At 38.4% G+C, this 21,937-nt stretch overlaps 1 protein-coding gene across 1 annotated transcript in view; it reads right to left on the bottom strand.

Annotated features, from left to right (window-relative positions):
- Nucleotides 1-219: 219 nt before the first annotated feature.
- The window catches only part of ANKRD22 (ankyrin repeat domain 22), a 32,359-nt gene continuing 10,641 nt past the window's right edge, over nucleotides 220-21,937 (bottom strand). The window contains exons 2-6 of the mRNA XM_032245598.1: nucleotides 11,204-11,395; nucleotides 8,016-8,123; nucleotides 5,479-5,556; nucleotides 2,131-2,229; nucleotides 220-1,872 (exon numbers count right to left, since the gene is read on the bottom strand). Of these exons, the coding sequence (XP_032101489.1) occupies nucleotides 1,795-1,872; nucleotides 2,131-2,229; nucleotides 5,479-5,556; nucleotides 8,016-8,123; nucleotides 11,204-11,395 (555 nt within the window). The 3' untranslated portion in view covers nucleotides 220-1,794. The remainder of the gene's footprint in view (nucleotides 1,873-2,130; nucleotides 2,230-5,478; nucleotides 5,557-8,015; nucleotides 8,124-11,203; nucleotides 11,396-21,937) is intronic.

Below are 21,937 nucleotides of genomic sequence, written 5' to 3'. Positions count from 1 at the left end.
TAAAGTATACATGTGCATTTCAATGCCTAGATTCTAGTCCAAGCTTGCTGAAGGGTTTACAGCTTGTTGCTAGGAGACTTAATGGCTAGACATTTCTGGCTCAATTTTCTGCCTCCAAAAATTTAAATCTAGGAAGAAAATTGCATAATGGCATGAGCATGATGCAACAAATTGTTATATACTTTATCCTTTAAGTTAATGTCAGACAGTCGCCACAACTCATTCACAAACCATGAATTATTTCTTCAGAAAATTATTCCACTTTTACACAATTTCAAAGATGACAGTTGTAAATTACATTGGTATTACAAATTACATTGGCAAAAATCTCTGAAACCAAATCCAAAATTAGTGTGTGTCAAAAGCATATTGTTGAAAGTATACTGGTGCGTGAAGTTCACTTGTGTGGTTTTTCTGTCCCTCAGGATCACTTGGTAGCTCAGCTCAGTGCCAGTGAATCTTAATTTATTAAGACACATTTAAAGGCTTCAGAATCTAGATCTACACACTTCTACTTCCTTCATAAAATAGGTTTCTTAAAGGCCTGTACACAGCTCAATATATATTGCTGGATTTGATTTTCATTAGACCTTTCAAGGATGGCAAATCTTTCATTCTTAGGCTGTACTTGTTACCACATACAGTGTGGCTGGCTTAGTCTCTGTCTGAAGCTACATGAGATTCATTCTTGATTTGCAAAATTCAATCATATTTTTAAAATGAATTTATTTTTATTCTGCCTATTTCACAGAGGAAGTGAGACAGATATTTTGATATTCACAATCTCTCACTTAGACAAATAATCCAGATCCTACCTCATTATATAGCTGTTTCTTGTGAAGAACTTTACCCAAATAAGTTACAATAATATTTTACATTTATCAACAAAATAAACAAAGCTAACAAGCTTGGTAATTACCTTGTATATACAAAAAGATCATGAAGATTTTTTTAAACAAACATTTTCATAGCTGCATAGTCTTGCTCAAACCAAGATGGCTTTTATTTGTAAACGAAAATCTCTAGTGGTATGCTGGTAAACCAACTTTCTGGAAACAAACAAACAAACAAAAAGCTTGGATTCATCAATTTGCCAATTTCTGTGGTGTAAACATGCTCACCACTGACACTTGATGTTTTTATTGGAGTTGTTTCATCAAAGGAATATTTACATGTGAATCTCTAAGCCCACACACATACACATACCATCCTATACAAATTTACATATTTAATACTTTGATTCTTCTGCTCAGTACTCAGACGGCGCTGAGAGGAACAGTTTATCTACTAGGGCATGACACACTGGACAGTCTTTTTATAAGAGTGATGCAACTAGAAAGAGAGAACACTGTCTCAGAAGATAACTTTGATACTCTTCTTCAGGAAAGACTGCATTTCCAACATAAGGGCTTTTTTTTTTTTTTTTTGAGACAGGGTCTCACTGTTGCCCAGGCTGCTGTCAAACTCCTGAGCTCAAGTGATCCTCCCACCTCAGCCTCCCAAGTAGCTGGGATTACAGGCATGTACTACTGTGCCTAGCTGTTACATCAGTTTCTGACTGAAGTAGAGACAGCAACAACTTTAGTGTTTCACTTAGAGGGATTATGGCCATGGTGACCTTGATTGAGAAAACAATGCTGTAAATAAAAAGCTCTTCCAAAACATTAACCAAGAGAATCATCATTATCCCCATAAAATGGTGGCAGCCAGGTGGCCCATGGACCAACAGTCTAAAGTGAAGGTAGAATCCAGTTTTTAACTTTGTCTATATCTCCATCGGCATGGTCACAAGGATTACGATGCTTTCCTTAGCATTAATTCAATCTGGGAAAATTTCAATCTCCGTGCAATATCCAGTGAGCTCTCACCATGCTGATGGGGGAGAAAAATACAGTTATTTCCAATAGAGTACCCAAGATCTTGTAAATAGCTTAGACCAATTGACTCTGGCTTGTCAAGGGCTTTAAAAGGCAGTCAGTCCTAATAGTAATAGCATAGCTTTATTCCTTAATGAGGATGATTAATTTTACTGTTGTTTACATCAGAGGCAAATAATTTACTTCAACATAGGTCTAGATTAGAAGATGATGCTGCTAGAGGAACCTCAGTCCATGGTCCATAGACCCTTACCTTATTCTTTATTGTGGGGTCTGCATGGGCTTCCAGGAGCAGAGGGATAAGAGACTGGTTTTTCATCTCACAGGCATAATGTAACGCGGTACAGCCGTACTGAAACACAAAGGCCCAAAGCTTCAGCTCATCAGTCGGGCTCTCCACAGACCATAGCATGTGGCTTCATTGGCAAATCCTTTTCATACATTGTGGTATACAACCAAGCAAAAAAACAATGTGCAAGAGTGTCATATAAGCCATCGATCTCTGCCCTTTTGTTTTTCATTTTCTGTTCTAAACTGAAGAATGCAACTTATGAAAAGCTGATGCTTAATTGTACCAAGGTTTCTTTGTACTAGGCTATATGTCTCAGTGATCATCACCTTGATCATGTCACCATCTTTTAAAGAGTCTCCACATGAGCCTTTACATAAATATTATCCTCTATGGTTTTGATGATGATTCCTGCTGAAGAAGATGAGTGAGTGCTCTTACTGCTGCAGGACACCTACAAGATCAGTGCAGTTCTACAGAGATGTCTCCCAAACGTGATTTGTTATAGCTTATATTATGTGTTATAAACTAGTGCATCTACTCTGTTGGTACTAATTTAAAATACTACAGATCAAAAAAATTATAACTAGGGTATTAGTGTTCAAAATTTGGCCTTTGGAAAAGTAGCCAAGCAATCATGGTTATGGTAAGTGAAGAAATAATATCTTTAACTAACAAAACTAACAGAGTTAGCTCTGGATCGTATTCCCTAGAAACACCTCTAAAATTATAGAACATCATGTTGCAATTACTTATTTTTATTAAGTGGTAGCATGACAAATGGAAGCTTTGGTTCTGATTTTTTCATGTGAAATAAAGTCTAATTACCCAAAAATACAAAACACTGTCTTACCTAGAAAGTGGATTTTAATATTCAGAGAGTTTTTGAAAAACGTTTGGTATTAGAAGTGGGTGTCTGTGTGTGTACACGCATATGTCTCAAACTCCTGAGTTCAAGTGATCCTTGCATCTCAGCCTCCTATGTAGCTGGGACTAGAGGTGAATGCCACTGCACCTAGATAGCAATATCTCTGTCTACAGAGAGAAATACACATAAATAGCTGGGAAAATATCCTAGAGAAATTTTGGTCACAGGCACAAATTTTAAATCTATTGAATTTAAATGAAAAGACTAAGAAAATTTAAATTATTGAATTTAAATGAAAAAAAGAAAAACCTTCAACAAACTTTTAACTTAATCTTTAATAACCTCTTAATGTATTTCAAAGATATCTAAAGGAATGGCAATGCACAGTAGCTGTCAATACAAATTTATCCAAAAGTTCTGTTTGAAATAAAAGGAAAATATTATTGTGTTGTGTGTTCATGCACACACAGACACACACACACACACCACAAAACTACCTGCATTTAAACATGATACTAGCATAGGCAAAACCGAAATGATGTAAATAATTCATAGAAACAGGAATGGGAACATGTTCTCTGTAATAAAACAATGGTAATACACACAAGTGTGCACACACACAAAATACATTAGGCATCACAAATAGAATGTTAGTGTTTTGGAATCAAAGTTCCACTTGCCTACTTTTTCAATTAAGAACTGAGAATCCAAAATTGTGTTCAATCACCGTAAGCAAAACACCATACAAATAAACTTCTGTCTTCCTGTGATCGTTTAGAAAGGAAGATGAGTGCAAGAGCACAGAGGTGAAAGTGAAAACAAAACCCTACACTCACAAACAGGAAGAGGTGAGCGGATGCTGCTACTGTTGCTATCACTGCTTTTACCATCACTGGGATTTTTCTTGACTTTTGTCTTACCTCTTTGGTTTACACATGGGGCCTCTCACCAGTGGGTTGGGATTTTGGCTGCAGCAGCGGCTGTTGCCATTCAGTGAGCACTTACTATGTTCCAAGCATGTGCTAAGTGCTTTACATGAACCAGCCCAATATAATTAGTATTATGCATATCCCCATTTTATAGATGAGGACACAGAGAGTCAAATAAGTTTGCAACTTGCTCAAACTCATAGAAGTAAAAAGTGGCAAGCCCAGACTTACTTGTGGGCATTCTGACTCCAGATCCTTAACACTACTATGGCTGGTATTTTGTTATTAGAGCCTTCATTTTCCTTAATGTCTCACCAACATTAAAGCCAATTCATTCTGCACATGTGCCCCAGAACGTAAAGTATAATAATAAAAAAGAGCTCATATAATAAAATATAGATGCCTAAGATAAAAAAAAAAAAAACACATGTAGAAGGACTACTTGAACTGATGATAATCAGAGAAGATCAATGATTGGCATATAAATATGAAATTTTACTCAGATATAAGGCAAATGCATACCAAGGTTTATTCATATTCACAATCTATTCATCAATTGGGTCTGGTGTAATTTTAGCTGAAATAAATAGTTCAAAATGAGGTAATTAACAAAACTCATTTCCATCCCATCTGTAACATGAATCCTGGCAGCAGCCAGCTATACAACAAGAGCTAGTTTTGGTCATTTTTAAATTGGACCAAAACTTCCAGGCAGCCAGGACCCAAAGGTCAGGTGGCTTTGTTGGTCTGAGAGCCTCTTACTGGCCAAGACATCAAGATTCCTTCTAATTGCAATGGTCTCCATTCCTCCAGGCTAAGTAATGGTGCCCAGACCATACACTGAGGAAAGGCTTCCAGGAGATTAAAGGGAGGTGGTCACACCTGGTCATGTCAACATTCTCAACCTCCACCAGGCCACAGAGCACTGATTCTTGGTTGGGACGTTCTTTAAGCTCCATTCCTACAATCATGCAAATGATTCATACAGGATCCCGGAACAGTTAGAAGAACTTCCCGGAGGAGTAAGCATTTACCCATTCCCTAGCCCTCTTGGGGACCAGACTTCTAAAGTGAAATCTTTGGGTGTCAAGAAGAGCTAAGCCAAAATTAAAATTCCTCACTGACTCTGTCTATTGTTGTTTCTTTTTTTTTCTCGAGAAACCTGCTTGACACTACACATCAGCCAACGTTCTGAAAGCATGCAGTCGAAGCATGGTACTTCTTTTGTATTATATATGCATCATTTTTATGTTCCTCAAAAAGCATATGAATTAAAGATTATCTGCATAAACTGAAAAAATGCTTTATAATCAACAGAGATATTATTCTCATGAATTTAACAGAATATAAATAACCTCAAGATTGCCTGTCAGTGAAAAAAAAGGAGAAAATAAAAGAAAACTAAATGTAAAATTGTCAAGGAAAATAAAGCAAGCAACTGTACAGATGACAAATACACTACCTACAAATACCGTTTGGAATACTTTTTCAAAATATCTAAAAGGATAAACTTACACAGTCTGTAGCATTAACTTCAACGCCAGCATTAAGTAGCATTCGTACAAGAGCCTCATTCTGCTTTGTCTTTGATACCTATTACAAATCATAAGAAAGGTTTATTTTCAAATAATTTCTCCAGTTTATGCCTGAGACTATTTAATCAATAGGCTTCATTTTAATCCCACCACTCCTATGCATGTATGTATCTTTCTTAAAATTTCCCCCAGCTTTTCACCCCTCCAGTATTAACTAATTAAAGCCAGGTTCTCAAACTGTGGTCCTGAAGTAGCAGCATCAACACCTGAGAACTGTTAGAAATGTACTTCCCAGATTCCACCCAAAACCTGCCTAATTCCACTGAGAATGGGGCCCAGTACCTGTCTTTCGCTTCCTGGCTCAAAGCTCTGTAATTACTTCCCATTGCTCTGAGGACAAAAGCAAACTCTTCAGCAAGGCCTACAAAGCCCCTTGCCTTTGGGCTCCATATATGGCCCTGGCCCCTCTCTCACTCTGAGCCTCCTGGCTCACTCTGTTCTACTTTGTCCTTTATTAGTCTTTCCTTCCCACCAGGGTCCCTCTTGCCAGAGAATCATTGAGCAGGAAGTTCCTTCTGCCTAGAAGCCTCCTCCCTCCCTTCTTTGCCTGGCATATTCATCTTTCATTCATCAGCCCAAGTCCCTCTTTCTCCAAGAAGCTTTCCCTGACCCACCTGACCAGGTGAAATCCCTCTTTCTTAGATATCCTAACACCAGTTACCTTTCTGTATCACCTGCTTCATGGTAATTTTACATGTGTTCGTGCCATTTGATTAATGACTCTCCTCACCACCTCCTAACTCTCACAGGATCAAGAACTATGCCTATTTTGTTCATCATTGTGTCCCTAACGCCTGGCATAGCGTCTGGCACATAGTAGGTCCATAATAAATATGTGTTAAAGAATTGAACAAATGAATGAAATTAACTAGGGCTCCTCAGAAATGCACTTTTCCTTCCTAATCTCCTGAGATTCTGACCACAAGCCTGTGGGAGTCTTCCTAAACTTCCAGTCTCCTGAAGAAGCAAAGCAGTCCCTGCTCAGCTGGGTATAGTCCTGGAGTTCGACCCTGTCATCACCTGGGAAGCTCCATCCAGTTCTCTCTCCTTATTCTTCCCTCTTGTGTCACCTTCTAAACTACCTTTCTCTGCCTACCTTTCTCTGAAATAACTCAATGCTTTCTTGTCTCCTCCCCTATCATTTCCTCTCATGTCACTTATTTTTTTATGCATCACAAATTTACAACTTTAGGCCCCATTAACAAATTGCATGTACATGCAAGTAGAACCAAGCTATTCATTATGATTAGTATTTTTGCCCAGGCCTCCAACCTCTAAACATTGAACCATCTTAGAAAGCAGAGTTGTGTGTCAATAAATTCTGAATAAGCTTTCTAATCACAGTTGTGATTTTTATCTTTAGACTTTCTAAAAAGGTTTGCAAATAAATGACAGATTCTCCCTGCCCCCAAACTATATATATTTAAATGCTAAATGCTAAATACACAATGAACATTTAAAGAACTCTTTGAGGATATGAGCAGATTATGTTTTTACTAGTGATTTAAAGTTCTTTTCTCTCTCCTATAAATCCAGATAATCAAAATCAATATTATCATGTTTAATTATAGTTCCCCAAATTCTGTAGCATTTAAATACCCAATGAAATAATAACATTTTTGACTGGCAGACTTGTTCTGGGTCTTATGTTAACAGGTGTAACCAATATTCACAGTATATCAGCTACAAGGAGGGAGATTGGTCATTTAATTAGAGTAAATCGTGCATCTCTTAAGTCATGTCTGAGAGGTGGAACTGAGCACGGAGGAAACTGGATGGATAAGAGTGAGTGAGTCAGTGGGCATCTGTTACCCTATTTGAAAAACAAAAATCAGCTCAAGCTTCATCTTCTACTCCTCGTGTGACTGCATCCCTATACCCACTACACCTTTCTTTATTCCAGAAAATTGCTGTCTGCCAAGATTCATCCAAGCACGAAGAAATTCATCAAGGTGAAAATGGGCTTAAATTCTTAACAAGTATCTTCTGTGTGCATCGGCTTCTGGATGCCAACTCTTAGGATCTGTTTTTTAACACACCACCACCAGAGGAGTACTTAAAAATCAGAAAGCCAGAAAGATAAATCCCAAAACACAAACTCCTCTTACAAAAAAAAAAAGAAGAAGAAAAAAAAGAAGGAATTTCTTTTAATGCTTGCTCAGTTTTTGTTTGTTTGTTTTGCTCTCTTCAGAAAAGTCTTAGTTAAGGTTAAATAATTTTTCTAAATCAACATTGCATGGATTATGTTAACACTCGTTAACTATTTTTCCTACCTTTCTTCTTGCTGTACTTCAATTATAGCATTGCATGTGTGTTGAACATGTCAATTACAGAATACAAACCAATGGCTTATTTTGTTATTATTTCTTTTTAACATGTCACTGGCCTGGCAAGAGTCAATGAGTCACACCATCAATCTCCACATTTGCCCTTTGCTCTAGCAAGTGTTGTACTCACCATGAGGAAATAGCCAATGAGCAGAACAGGCATTAAGAGGATAATAAGTAGATAATCAATGAACGTAAATTTTTTCTTCACAGCATAATGCAAGCAGGTTCTCTCTTTCTAAAAGTTAAGAAAAGGATTCGTTACTAAGAAAGCATTTCAACTCAAAATTTACACTTTCAGATGACCATCTCAAAAAGTTCAGTTTCTGTTTTTTATTTTTCTGGTACCCATGGCATCTTTTCCTGCGGGGGTCTGATTAATGAATGCAGCTTTCCAGTGAGCAGAACAAGGAGCACCATCCAGTGTAAAGGAAAAGTTAGGGAGGGGCTCCTGGAGGGCAGCAAAGGTGAAATGTACACAGTACAGGTCATCAGAAGACAGATTCTCACACTCATTTAGTTTCTGCAAAAAAAATACACTGAGATATAAACTTAGGACTGAATTTAGTATGGAAACTGATAGTTATCCCTTCATCATCTATCATGTACGATGATCCATTTTGTGATTTGTTTATAGGAAAACTCTTAACCACATGGCTACTCTCATGTTCCTTCATGCACATAGCCTAGAAAAATGCAAATAACTCAATTTTATTCTTCAAATATGTGAACATTTGTCGGGTAATAGATGTCAGTTTCTAAGGGTGAACTCTTAGGGCCTCATAATCAAAGGTGGACAGAAACATGCACAAATAAATACAATGCAAAACAGACTGTCGTAATTGGAATACCAACCAAATCAATAAGAGGGGAGGAAGCGCAAGAGAAAGAAGGGAGGTTAGTTTCCACTTATGCGAGGCACTGTACCTAAATAAGAATACTTTTTATTTTTCTAATATCAAAGGATTTATATTTTCTGTAAAAACTTTTGGAAACTAGACAAGAATATAATGATAGAATTTAAAATTGCCCGTTATTAAATGGACCAGACTTAACTGTTGACATTTTGCTCTATCCTCTTTCCGTCTTTTTAAATGCACAAGTGTGGAATTTTTAAATGTGGGATTATATTGCATATGCAATATCATATCTTGCTTTTTTCACTTTAGAAATGCATATTTAGAATATGTACATTTTCCATGCCATTCAGTATTTTCAAACATATGATTATAATGGCTACATGGCTTAGTATTAGAACTACTCTAATTTATTTAGCCAAGCTCTGCCTTTCAACAGTTCAAGGTTTTGTAGGGTTTTGTTTTTGTTTTCTGTGAGAGAGTATCTTGCTCTGTCACCTAGGTGGGAGTGCAGTGGCACAATCCTAACTCACTGCAGCCTCAACTTCCTGGGCTCAAGCGATCCTTCAACCTCAGCCTCCAAAGTAGCTAGAGCTACAAGCATGTGCCACCACACCCGGATAATTTTTTATTTGTTATCATTTTGTGTAGAGATGGGGGATCTCGCTATGTCGCCTAGGCTGGTCTCCATCTCCTAGTTTCAAACTATCCTTCTACCTTAGCCTCCCAAAGTACCGGGATTCCAGGCATGAGCCACTGCACATGGCCCATTTCAAGTTTTTAACTTTTCATTTTTATAAACAATATTGCACAAACCTACTCATTCATAAAGCTTCTGGCATAAACAGTATTAATGCTTTTCATATTGTGCTACCAAATTGTGTTCTAATATGACAATAATAACTTAAACTTTCTGATCAACATTTGCTTTCTTTTTAAATCTTGGTCAGTTGACAGACAAAAACAAGGATCTTTACGTTTTAATTTAATTTGCTTTCCGTAGAATCCATGTTTTCTATAGGCTTGTGCTTCTGAACCGCCAGCAGAGCTTTTTGTTTGTTTTAAGGCCTTTGTTTGTTTAGTACGTCTGGAAATAATTTTTAAATGGGTTTAAGAAATGAGAAATCACCAGTTCAAATTATTAACTTTGGAGATTAATATTTGGAGAAAAAAATATTAAATGTTAATACATTAGAAACATTTTTAAAGTGGAAAATGCAAACCAAAAACTTCTGATAAAATCTATTAACCTAATGTATCCACGAACGTCTTTTTCATGGTTCATATGATACCAGAAAATCCCAGCAGGCTGGCTGAGGCCATCCTCATCTGCAAAGCAGAGATAAAGTATCTCCTCAGCCTTGCTCATGGTCTGTCTAACGTCTCCTCCCTCAGTTTCCTAATGAGCTCATCTCTTAAAAAACCACAGGAACCCACAGACATCTGTCTTCTGTCTTCTGGCACTATCACTCACCACAACTCTACATACCTGGTTTCTCAGCAGTGATCTACTAAGATCCTATTATACTCTACAATGTTGCATATCTGTTAGATTCAGCATGGGCATGACTTGCTTTTAATCCCAGCAAAACGAAAAGTAGTAAGCACAAACAAGAAAGTCCAGTAGTGATCAATTTTCTGATAATACATTGTGACTCCAAATGAGCTAGTCTTCAAATGACTTAGAAGGGGCAATGGGGGAATTCCAGTGGTTTCTCGCTTTGAATGCATATGAATGGGTACAGGACAGTCATAATGATTGCAAAAAGTGACTTTTAATATTTATACAGTGTAATTTAAACATTGCCCTCACTACGATGCAAATGCTAGATGTTCAGAAAGGGCTCCACAAGGATTTTCACAGCAATACACACATATTCTTCTCTTCCTTGGTCCTGAAGACTTCAAAGTAGCTACTATTGCATCTTTAAATATATTATTCACACCTTTCTGTGTGATTTCAAGTAACTTCTGGTTCATGAGCTTATTTGGCCTTGGTAAATTTCTCAGTAGTATTCTTTCGTTCTACAAGTACACTATACAATCTTCTGGAGATCAGGACAGATCTAATGAAACAGCATTTCTTTCCAGGAAATTCTTCCCATTGTTTCTGTAAAGTGATGAGGAAGATGGGCGAGGGAGAAAGAGGAGGATGAAGAGAGGAAGAAGGAAAAATAAAAGTTCTATCGAGCCAAATGAGTGAACCATTCTCTTCCTCCTCAGAAGTACAAAGACACAATTAATCACAAATTACGACTGCTGGTTGAACTATGTTTTATTTTGCTGTTTAGCCTAATCAAATGTCCTTGGTATGTGTCAGTCTCTCTAAATTAAGGCTAAGGTAATTGTTGGTATTAGGAACTACAAGCAATTTTTAAAATGACATGCACCACTTCTAGTGATTCAAGGAGAAAGGAATTACCATGAACAATTACACTCTCCACTTGTGTCATAACCTCACCTGGTTTTTGAGGTTGACATTAGCATTTCTTCTTAAAAGGAAGGAAACAATTCTCACATGGCCTCGCCTGCAAGCACAGATCAGGGGAGTGTCTCCATTAAAGCCATCTTGAACGTTGGCGTAGCTGTTGTCTTCCTTCACCCACCGCCACACTTGTCCAAAGTCATTCTGATAGGCTGCTTGGCAGATGGGCTGAGTCAGGAAAAACAAAAGCAGGTTTTGAAATACTGGCATAATTAAACCACCAAAAGGAAAAAAAAAAGGTCATAACCCAATACATTGAAATTTAAATGTTTTTAAATTGTAATATATTGCTTTTTAGATGAGAGTTTTTGGTGTCAGGTATGCCTAGCCTTAAGTCTAGAACAAGAATTAGCCCATGAGGAACCTCCTACATTTTCCTAAATTTGCTTGGCACACACTTATGTCCATTAAATAGACAAATGGGTGAATAAATAAATAAAATACTACAAATTCAACTCAGTAAGGAAACTGTGTATAGTGCTCACAGGCAGATGGGCCTGTCAGAAAAGCAGATATTTTCTTTATTAAAGATAAAATATTTCTCCACATCCTCTCCAGCATCTGTTGTTTCTAGATTTTTTTAATGATCGCCATTCTAACTGGCATGAGATGGTATCTCAATGTAGTTTTGATTTGCATTTCTCTGATGACCAGTGATGATGAGCATTTTTTCATATGTTTGTTGGTCTCATGTATGTCTTCTTTTGTAAAGTATCTGTTCATATCCTTCACCCACTTTTGAATGGGCTTGTTTGTTTTTTTCTTGTAAATCTGTTTTAGTTCTTTGTAAATTCTGGATATCAGCCCTAGTTCAACCATTGTGGAAGACAGTGTGGCGATTCCTCAAGGACCTAGAAGTAGGAATTCCATTTGACCCAGCAATCCCATTACTGAGTATATATCCAAAGGATTATAAATAGTTCTACTATAAGGACACGTGCACACGAATGTTCATTGCAGCACTGTTTACAATAGCAAAGACCTGGAACCAACCCAAATGTCCATCGATGATAGACTGGACAGGGAAAATGTGGCACATATACACCATGCAATATTATGCAGCCATCAAAAACGATGAGTTTGGGTCCTTTATAGGGACATGGATGAACCTGGAAACCATCATTCTCAGCAAACTGACACAAAAGCAAAAGATCAAACACCGCATGTTCTCACTTATAGGCGGGTGTTGAACAATGAGAACACATGGACACAGGGAGGGGAGCACTACACTCTGGGGTCTGTTGGGGGGAATAGGGGAGGGACAGTGGGGGGTGGGGAGTTGGGGAGAGATAACATGGGGAGAAATGCCAAATATGGGGTGATGGGGAGGAAGGCAGCAAATCACGCTGCCACGTGTGTACCTATGAAACAATCTTGCATGTCCTTCACATGTAACCCAAAACCTAAAATGTAATAAAATAAGTTTAAAAAAAAGATAAAATAGAAAGCAGGTATATGGGGGAAAGTTTAGGGCAGCACTAGTGATGAAATAAGACCTACATAGCACCTTGTGTTAAACAAGTTCAACATAGCAGAAAAGACAGGTTTTTAGGCAAATAATATCCAAACAACAAATTATATGATTAACTGTAATTGATTAGATGCTGTTTATAAAAAGCATTATACAGAGCTTCATAAGGTACCCTGGGAGTTTAATAGCAAGACTTCAGGTAGCCTCATCTTGTCCACTTTTCCTCCTCTGCTCCAGCCCTCCTCAACTTCTGTTCTTCAAAATTTGGTTGAACCAAACCATGTTTGGTACCTTCCATCTGGGCATCTGCCCTGAATACTCCCTCCTCATAGAGCACACCCTCTGCCCTTCATCTGAATAACACCTAGCTCACCCTTCATGTCATAATTTAATTTTCACTTTATCTAAAAGTCTTTTCTGACTCCCAACATTCAGTATCTCTCCCTGACAGCAACTGACATAAATGTAACTCTTTTCTTAATTATGTACAATCAGTATTTTGGGCTAGCATCGATCAGAAGAGGTTTGAGGCGGTGCTGAGAAGGAAGGCACTGAAGATGAGGCTGTAAACTCCAGGCAGCTAAAGGATATATCCATCAATTCACTGCTATTTCCCAGCATTCAGCACAGCACTTGGCACGTGGGAGGCAAACACCAAATATATTTAGACTAATTTTCATTAGATAATGTTTTCTAAAAAGCATTTAGAATAATACCTGGAATATGTATGGTGCTTAATGTATGAAAGTTATCATTATTGCTACTGTCATTCTTTAATAATCAAGTCAAACTCCTACTTGTGTGCCAGTCACAGGTGCCAGAGAATAGAGTATAAAATATGCTATCTTGTCCGTGTAAAATGTATCTGTCAAGTGGGAAACAGGACAGAGACACACACACACAAAGTAAACAACAAGGAAAAAGTTTTTTGGGTAGGGGTAGGTACATAAGCACCTGTGGAAACTGGGACAGATCAAAGGGAAAGTCAAGTGGGTGTATTTGCCAATAAACTGCAGTTCTAACATAGCCAAATATCACAATAAGTGAACTCTAATACACTCTTAAACCTAATGGCCTACTCATGAAAGAAACATCCTAAAGAAAATTAACTGAGCAGCAATTAAAGGCAAACTTCTGTACCTTAAAAATGAAATAAACATGATACATGGGCTTTAAGTTTCTCTTGAAATGCACAATTACACAAATCACCTATTCTGTTATCCTGAAGTCTTCCCTTTGCTAAGCCTTCCATCAGTTGGACACTTCAGTGTCTCAGTGTACTGTGTGGCTGATGTAGAAAGGGCTGGGGCAGTTGAAACACTTATCTTGTGTCAGAAAAACAGGATGTAATCATGTCTCTGTTACTATCTCCCCCGGTGACTGTGGACAATTCACTTCCCTACTCTATCTCTGTGCCCTCAGTCATTAAATGAAGGAGAGAAGCAGAAGTTTCTTTGGGTTTTCACATTCTATTACTTCTGGGACTCTAGTCTCAACCAACAAATCTTCCACATCACTGCTGGAGTCCAGGGTTATGTCAACATAATAGTGCTTTAAAACCTTCAGTGACTTGCCATTGTCCTAGCAGCAGTGCCCAGTCATTTGGATTTCAAAAATAAGTAAACCAAAACTAAATGCAGCAAGACAATGTAAAGTCAACAACTCTTAATTTTGCCAATTAAATGTATTAAAAACAATACTATTATTTCATAAAAGATATTTTAATAAATACAAAGATAAATGAAGAATATTTTAATAAAATATGTAAGGGTATAATCACCAGCGGGTGGGGGAAGCAGTTCTTTATCTTGGATAGATTTAGTTAGTTTTATTAAAAAATTCATTTTATTGTCCTTTTTAAAGATTTTGCTATAAACTAGTGAAAAGTTAATAATAGAGTGATTAGCAGTGACCACTACTCATCAAGCATTTGAAAATTGATGGTCTACCATGAAGTGCTTAAAAACAAGTGGCATTAGAGCTTTTCTTTTCTTTTCAAAAATATTTACATTACAACTTAAAAAAAACTAGAATATTTCATACTGTAATCTGGCTTTCCAGCTTCTCTTTAAAAATAAAAAGTTTTAGCCAGTTCTGGTGGCTCACATCTATAATCTTGCACTTTGCAAGGCTGAAGGGGGTGGATCATCTGAAGTCAGGGGTTCGAGATCATCCTGGCCAACATGGCAAAACCCTGTCCCAAATAAATAAATAAATAAATAAATAAATAAATAAATAAATAAATAAAATTAGCCAAGTGTGGTGGGCAGTGCCTATAATCCCAGCTGCTCAGGAGGCTGAGGCAGGAGAATTGTTTGAACCTGGGGATGGGGGTGGAGCTTGCAGGAAGTCAAGATTGTGCCACTTCACCTCAGGCTGGGTGAAAGAGCGAAACTGTCTCAAATTTTTTTAAAAAGGGCAAGTTTTGATAAAACTGGGCCTATATTCCTGTAGAATACCAAATAACTGGTGCTTAGTGGCAGTGACTCCAATTCTGCACAGTACCCACTATTCCCCATCACATTACACTGGCTCATTTCACTCCACTGTGTTACCTGCCTGGTAACATAGACCTGCCTTTGCCTCCAGAAGCTCTCTGCTTGGGCTTCTCAAAATCTACACTGAGAGTTAACCAAAAAGAGGAAGAGGAAAAGATAGGGAGTTGTTTTGCAAGAGTCACTCAGTGCTTTTGAGGACGTTCTCAACCCCGTTTGAGCAATATTACTTAAAATACTAACCCTGTCTTATCTTTAGTCTTTCTTAGGCTTCTTAGGTCCAAGACACAGAGTTACCAGGAAGCTAAGTGTCTTCCTTCTCGGTTGAAGTGTACAAGTACAGTCATCCTTCACTTCACAACAGGGATACGTTCTGAGAAATGTGTTGTTAGGTGATTTTGTCACTGTGTGAACATCACAGAGTGTACTTACACAAACCTAGTTGTAGAGCCTGTTACTAATATGGCATAGCCTGTGGCTCCTAGGCTTAAAACCTGTATGGCATGTTACTGTACAGAATACTGTAGGCAGGTGTAATATAATTGTAAGTATTTGTGCATCTAAACACAGGTGAACATATAAAATTATACAGTAAAAATATAGTGTAAAAGGTAAAATGGCACACCTGCATAGGACAGCTCCATTATAATCTCATAGGACCACTGCTGTATATGCTGTTCATCGCTGACTGTGACGTCATGTGGTACATGGCTGTAATTTAATGTGAGAGTCGCACTAACAGCTGAGAAGACTCTATGCTGTTACGAACTTTCGTTTTCCACCAGGGGGCAGCTCAGCGTAAGAAAAGCACTGACAGCAGACAAGAACAGTAGAAAGGGCTGGTTGACAAGCCAGGAAGGAAAAAGAGAAGGGGCTGTGTGTCCGTTTGGGTTGCTGGAAAAGCTATCATAAATTCCTTTTGACCCCTGAAGCTTCTGGAATTTGGGGGCACCCTGGGTGTAGAAGAAACACACCTGGGAAATTATTATAATAACTATCCCCTAAGAGTCTCAGAAGCCTTCTGTCCATCCTCACTGCTAAAGTGCTACTTCAGATCTTCATCATTCTCACTAAGACTATTGCACACAATTCTTTTAATCTCACATTTCCCATATGCCGTTTTTCCAACTTCATCTCCTACCACTCTCTTATCCACACCCTTGACCTAAATAAAGGTATGTGGGGTTTTTTTTGTTGTTGTTTATTTGTTTGTTTTTTGAGACAGGGTCTCTGCTGCCCAGGCTGGAGTGCAGTGGAGCGGTCTCCAGTCACTGCAACCTTTGTCTCCCAGGTTCATGTGATTCTCCTGCCTCAGCTTCCTGAGTAGTTGGGATTACAGGCATGAGCCACCATGCCCAGCTAAATTTTTGTATTTTTAGTAGAGACAGGTTTCACCATGTTGGTCAGGCTGATCTCGAACTCCTTAACATCATGATCCACCCACCTTGGCCTCTCAAAGTGCTGGGATTACAGGCATGAGCCACCATGCCTGGTGAGATATATGTGTTATTAACAGCCATCTCCTCAGCTAGACTGTAAACTATATAAGGGCACTGTAGTTACAGGAGGCTACATCATGTCTGTACTGATTCATCATTGGATCCCCAGTATCTAACCTAGTGATTGACACAGGGTAGGCCTTCAATGTGTATTTAGTGATTAAGAGAAGAAACAAATTATAAGATGAGCTAACAGTTATTGAGTAGCTCAATTATTCTACTTTAATCCTCACAGCAATCCTATAAAGTCATATTAATATACCGATTTTGCACAGATAAAACTAAGGGAAATTGTCTTCATTGGCCAAAGTCACATAGTTCACCAATGACAGGGCCAAGAGTCAAATCAAGGGGAATGACTGCAGAATGCATACATTCCATCTCCAATTACTTCAGTCTTGATAATCAGCCTTCATAATGTCTTCTAGCTACAAGATTTTGCATTTGAGATTTGCATCTAAAATTAAGCTACAGTCTATACTCTTGAGATATTGATCTGTCCGCTTGTGGCATTGGCTTGCTGGTGCTTGGTTATATATCCAGGCTCCTTCTCCAACCTGACCCAGAATCAGCAATATCCACCAAGAGATAAGAAGTGTCATCAGAGAGGCCACAGGAGAAACCAGAAAAAGATAAGACCCAAAGGCAAAGGAGAGAAAGTTTCAAGAAGGGAGACAGAAAGATCATGGGATTTGACCATTAGCAGCCATGCAGAGGCCAATTTTCACAGAGTGATGGGGCTGAAGGAAGAATATAATACAGAGACCTGAGTACATTGCCTATGAAGAATTAGAAGATGCAATTGGAGAGGAATTGTGGTCAGTCTGGCAGTGAACAAGCTGTTAGTGAAAGCTAGAGACTTTGAAGAGACAGTAGCAGTGTCCAGGCAACTTTCTGCACGTTTGTAGGTGAAGTGGTTACAAATCCAGGCTCTGGAAGCAAACTCTCTGTGTTCCAATCTCATCTCCGCAACTTAGCAGCTGTGTTATGTGCACAACCTACCTAAACTCTTTGTGCTAAGCTTCCTTCTGCTTTTGATAATCATGCCTTCTTTATTAAATTTCAGAAATAATTAAATGTAACTCTGTAGATGAAGCACTTTGCTCAGATCTGAGTCACAACAAACCCTCAATTAATGTTAGCTACTCTTATAATTAATAAAGCATAAGGAGCCAAGGAAGATGGACAGCAACAGTTATGAGAGGGTAAATAATCGCTCAAAGAGAGTGAAGAGATGATAGGATGGAGAGCATTAAAATGGAAGCATTAGTCTCCTACACAGAAGGAAAATTCTGGCTCTGAGGCCAAAGCAAGGGAGAAATGAGAGTTATGTGGATGGAAAGAACTTTAGACTGAAATTTTTGCCAGAAAGTCGGAGGTTTGATCTTTGTTCATTATACTACTATATATTTGTCATAAGTAGGTATAGCTAGATAATTGATATGCTTTGGCTGTGTCTCCACCTGAATCTCATCTTGAATTGTAGCTCCCTTAATTCCCACATGTTGTTCGAGGCAATTGAATCATGGGGGTGCGTCTTTCCTGTGCTGTTCTCATGATAGTGAATAAGTCACCAGATTTGATAGTTTTTTAAAGGGAAATTCCCTTATACAAGCTCTCTCTTGCTAGCTTTCATGATTGACTTTGCTCATTTGCTTTTTGCCATGATTATGAGGCCTCCTCAGCCATGTGGAACTGTGAGTCAATTAAACTTCTTCCTTGATAAGCCTTGGGTATATCTTTATTAGCAGCATGAGAACAGACTAACACAATAATTAAATAAATAGCATTGTCATTTAAACAGATGAATGGATTAATGGCAGGAGATGTGACTGAGGCAAGGGTAGATGAGGCTTTTGAGCATGGTGGGGAAGATTTTGAATAGTCATAATTTACCTACATGAAATGAATAAAAATATTAAATGGCTTTGAAAACCAGGTTGTAGAAACACAGTAAGAAGATGCCGTTGACTGAGCCTACAGTGCAAGTTTGTGATTTTCTTCAGCAAACCTAGGTGAGGGAAGAGTGTAGAAAGTAAAGAGCCCAAGAGCAAGGATTAGCAAACACGTCTGTCAGGCAAAGGAAATGAGAGGAGAGTGGTTTACCATGAAATTCAGACTGAATGGGCATCATATGTCAGCCAGGTAAAGACAAATGAACTTGCATAAAGAGAGAGACAAGCAAATAGAAACACAGAGAAGGATCAGAGCAGAGTTTATAAATCTGGTCTATTAGGAAAGTAACCAGTCAAGAAGTTATAATGAGAGATATTACAGATAAACTCTGTCTGGGGATGAGAAGTCAAGGGTGGGCTTGTTGAGTGTCTGATTTGGAGTAGAAACACAGGTCAAGAAGGGAAAATGAGGCTTATGGATGTTGAGGTCACTGAGGATGATCCCAGGGGAAAGAAAGAAATGGGTACTTGTGCTCCAGGGAGGTGGAAGTGGGCCCTGGAATACAGTGGACAGAAATGAGAACTCAGAGAAAGGGTCCTAAGCAAAGATTTCAAGTAAGAAATCGAGCCATGGTCAAAAAATGACAATGGTGACCCAGAAAGAGACTGAATCAGCAACCACCATGAGAGAGGGTGTCATAATGCCCAGGAAAAGCCAGGTTTCAGTGAAGGCACAGAGGAAAACAGGCAAGTAGGTGAGGAAAAGATTGAAGGGAAGCAGTATTTACCCACAGGGTGCATGAGTTCCCATGGGCTAATCTGTGAACAACATTCCCTAGAGCTGTGCTCTGGACCACCTGAGAAGCTAAGGCACAGGATTAATAGGTCCCACTTACTAACTTTTCTCTTCAATCTCACCTAACAATCTCCTCTTTGGCCATAATTTTGTGGTGATTTCTGGGGCATTCCATGTTCATTTCTGTCCTTTGCACTTGCATGTGATCTATATGGCTGGCTTCCTGCTAGGCCAGATCAAGTATCAGCCCATGTATCACCTCCTCAGAGAGGCATTCCCTGACCACTCAGTCCGCCAGCCCAGGCACTCTCTCTCTCACATCATCTTGTTTTATCTTCTTAAGTTACATTAATTGGTATTAAAATTGGATGTGCTGTGCCCAGTTTCCTAGAGAGTGAGGTATCTATGACTTTTGCCTAATTTTTAAAGTGTCCCTTAGTGGGCCAACTGTGTGTAAACCCTGCTGTTCTGCAAGCTCTCCCATCTCTGATAAGGTTAATCTCCTCACTTCTATGTTTGGGCTACCTGCTTGCCACCCTTACACCTTTTAAATTGTGCTATCCATTCTTCAAGGCCCATCTCACGGTTCATCTCCAAGAAATCTCTTTCATATTTCCTACCTGTAGCAGGAAATATACAGAACCTCAAGCAGCTCATTGGCCTTAAATGAGCTGGTGGGTTAATTGTAGTCTTCTTAATTAGACTGCAACCTTCTGGAAGTTAGGCTTCCATGAGGTCAGGCACCCAGAACATGGATAAAAGTCATTTGTTGGTTGACACACTGATTCATCCAACTTGGCTGGAAAGTGAGGCTGGGGAAGGGGTTGATGCTTAGAAGGTAATAGATCATATAAGAAGCAGGACAATATTTCACCTCAGTGATTCTCAACCTTGGCTAAGTAATATTAGGGCACTTTAAAAAATATGGTCCAGGACCCACTATTGACCAATTAAATAAGAATCTGTAGGAACAGGAGGGGAGCATTAGCGCTATTTAAATTTCCCTGGTGATTCTGATGCACAGTGAAGGCTGAGAATCTCTGCAAAGGTAAAAGAAACAAGCCCCCAAAATGGAAGTAAAAATTTAATGTAACATTGCAGCTTTTAAATTCATATTAGCTAAGGAGCATTCAAAACTGAAATCATGGAATATTAGGAATTTTTTTTTATCCTTTAGCCTTCCCACACGTCTTTCTTTAAAAGTAGCCAAGAATTTGGTGGTAAAGTTTCACTCTGTCCACTTTCCATCTTACTTGTCCAGGCACTAAAATGTAAGAAGTGTCCGTGGGTAGAATATGATGCACCTGGTATATTGATGATTAACTGTATGTATTACTTAATAATGTTTTGCACTGCTCTAAGTATAATAGATCTCACAGCTGGAAAAATACTTGGTATTACTTTAATAATGTAGAAATATCTGAACAACTTGTACCGTTATGGATGTCTTTAAAAGCAAAGCTTCCCCCAAATTACCCCCACTTTTTAGTGTTGTTTTCTCTAAAATACAATGGAGCTTCTGCAATTCCCAGTCTAAGGGAAAGACTGTGTAGAATTGTGCCTGTGGCTCAGAGGAATTGGTTCACTGTTTATTAGCCATGTCCGTGCTATAAGCTCCCCTCACTTAAAATGTTCCATAAAAATGTCTGACATGGATTTGTAGGTTTTAGAGCAAAATGATTCCAGTAAAAAGCCTTGTGATTCATGAAATGTCTTCTCAGAAAAGGAAGGAAAATATTTTTCTTTCTTTTCAAGTTAAGAAAACTTGGGGAATGATAATAAACACCTATTGGGTTTAATTTGATTTCTACAATTAATCCCAAGCCTTTATTTCTGATGACTCATTCTTCATGTACTGTATTTCATAAATTCCTTAGTAAATTTCTTCCTTCAGACAAATAAAAAAGGCACAGTAATTTTTTAAAGGGCATTTTAGGCCTGCTCAGTCTTTACGTAACATGAAGGAAGGTCCCAGCACCGGTGGAAACATGTAGAGCAGTCATGGTTCCTCATGGACAGTAGCAGAAGGGGAAATAGAGCAGGGAACATATTTATCTGTGTTTTCTGTTCTTTCTCCAGAAAGGTCTGCTTGAGAACATGATGTTATGTTCCTTGCCAGGAAGCTAAAGAAACCCCATTGCCACACTTCTGACTCCAGAACATCGGAAACTCTGACGTCATGAGGACCAGGGAAAAGCAGAAGAGTCTTCACCTCCAGTGATGAGGAGAAAGGGTGGAGGAAGAATGGTTTCTGGCTGCTAGGAAATGGCAAATCGGAAGCCCTGATACCCTCCTACTACCTTAGACCACCACAGAGGTAGACACAGAGAAGAGAAAAATGTGCTCATAACTGGGTAATATCTAGTTCTACAAAAGAAAGGAGTAAAAGAAAAGAAAGAAAGAAAAAGAAAGAAAAGAAAGAAGAAAGAAAGAAAAGAAAGAAAGAGAAAGAAAGAAAAAGAAAGAAGAAAGAAAAAAAGAAAGAAAAAGGAAGAAAGAAAGAAAGAAAGAAGAAGAAAGAAAGAAAGAAAGAAAGAAAGAAAGAAAGAAAGAA

This window comes from Sapajus apella, unplaced genomic scaffold (genome assembly GCF_009761245.1).
Source record: "Sapajus apella isolate SASKATOON/1434 unplaced genomic scaffold, GSC_monkey_1.0 scaffold58, whole genome shotgun sequence".
NCBI lineage: Eukaryota > Metazoa > Chordata > Mammalia > Primates > Cebidae > Sapajus > Sapajus apella.
The sequence above is the reverse complement of the archived record's forward strand: the minus strand, read 5'-3'. Positions and strand labels throughout refer to the sequence as shown.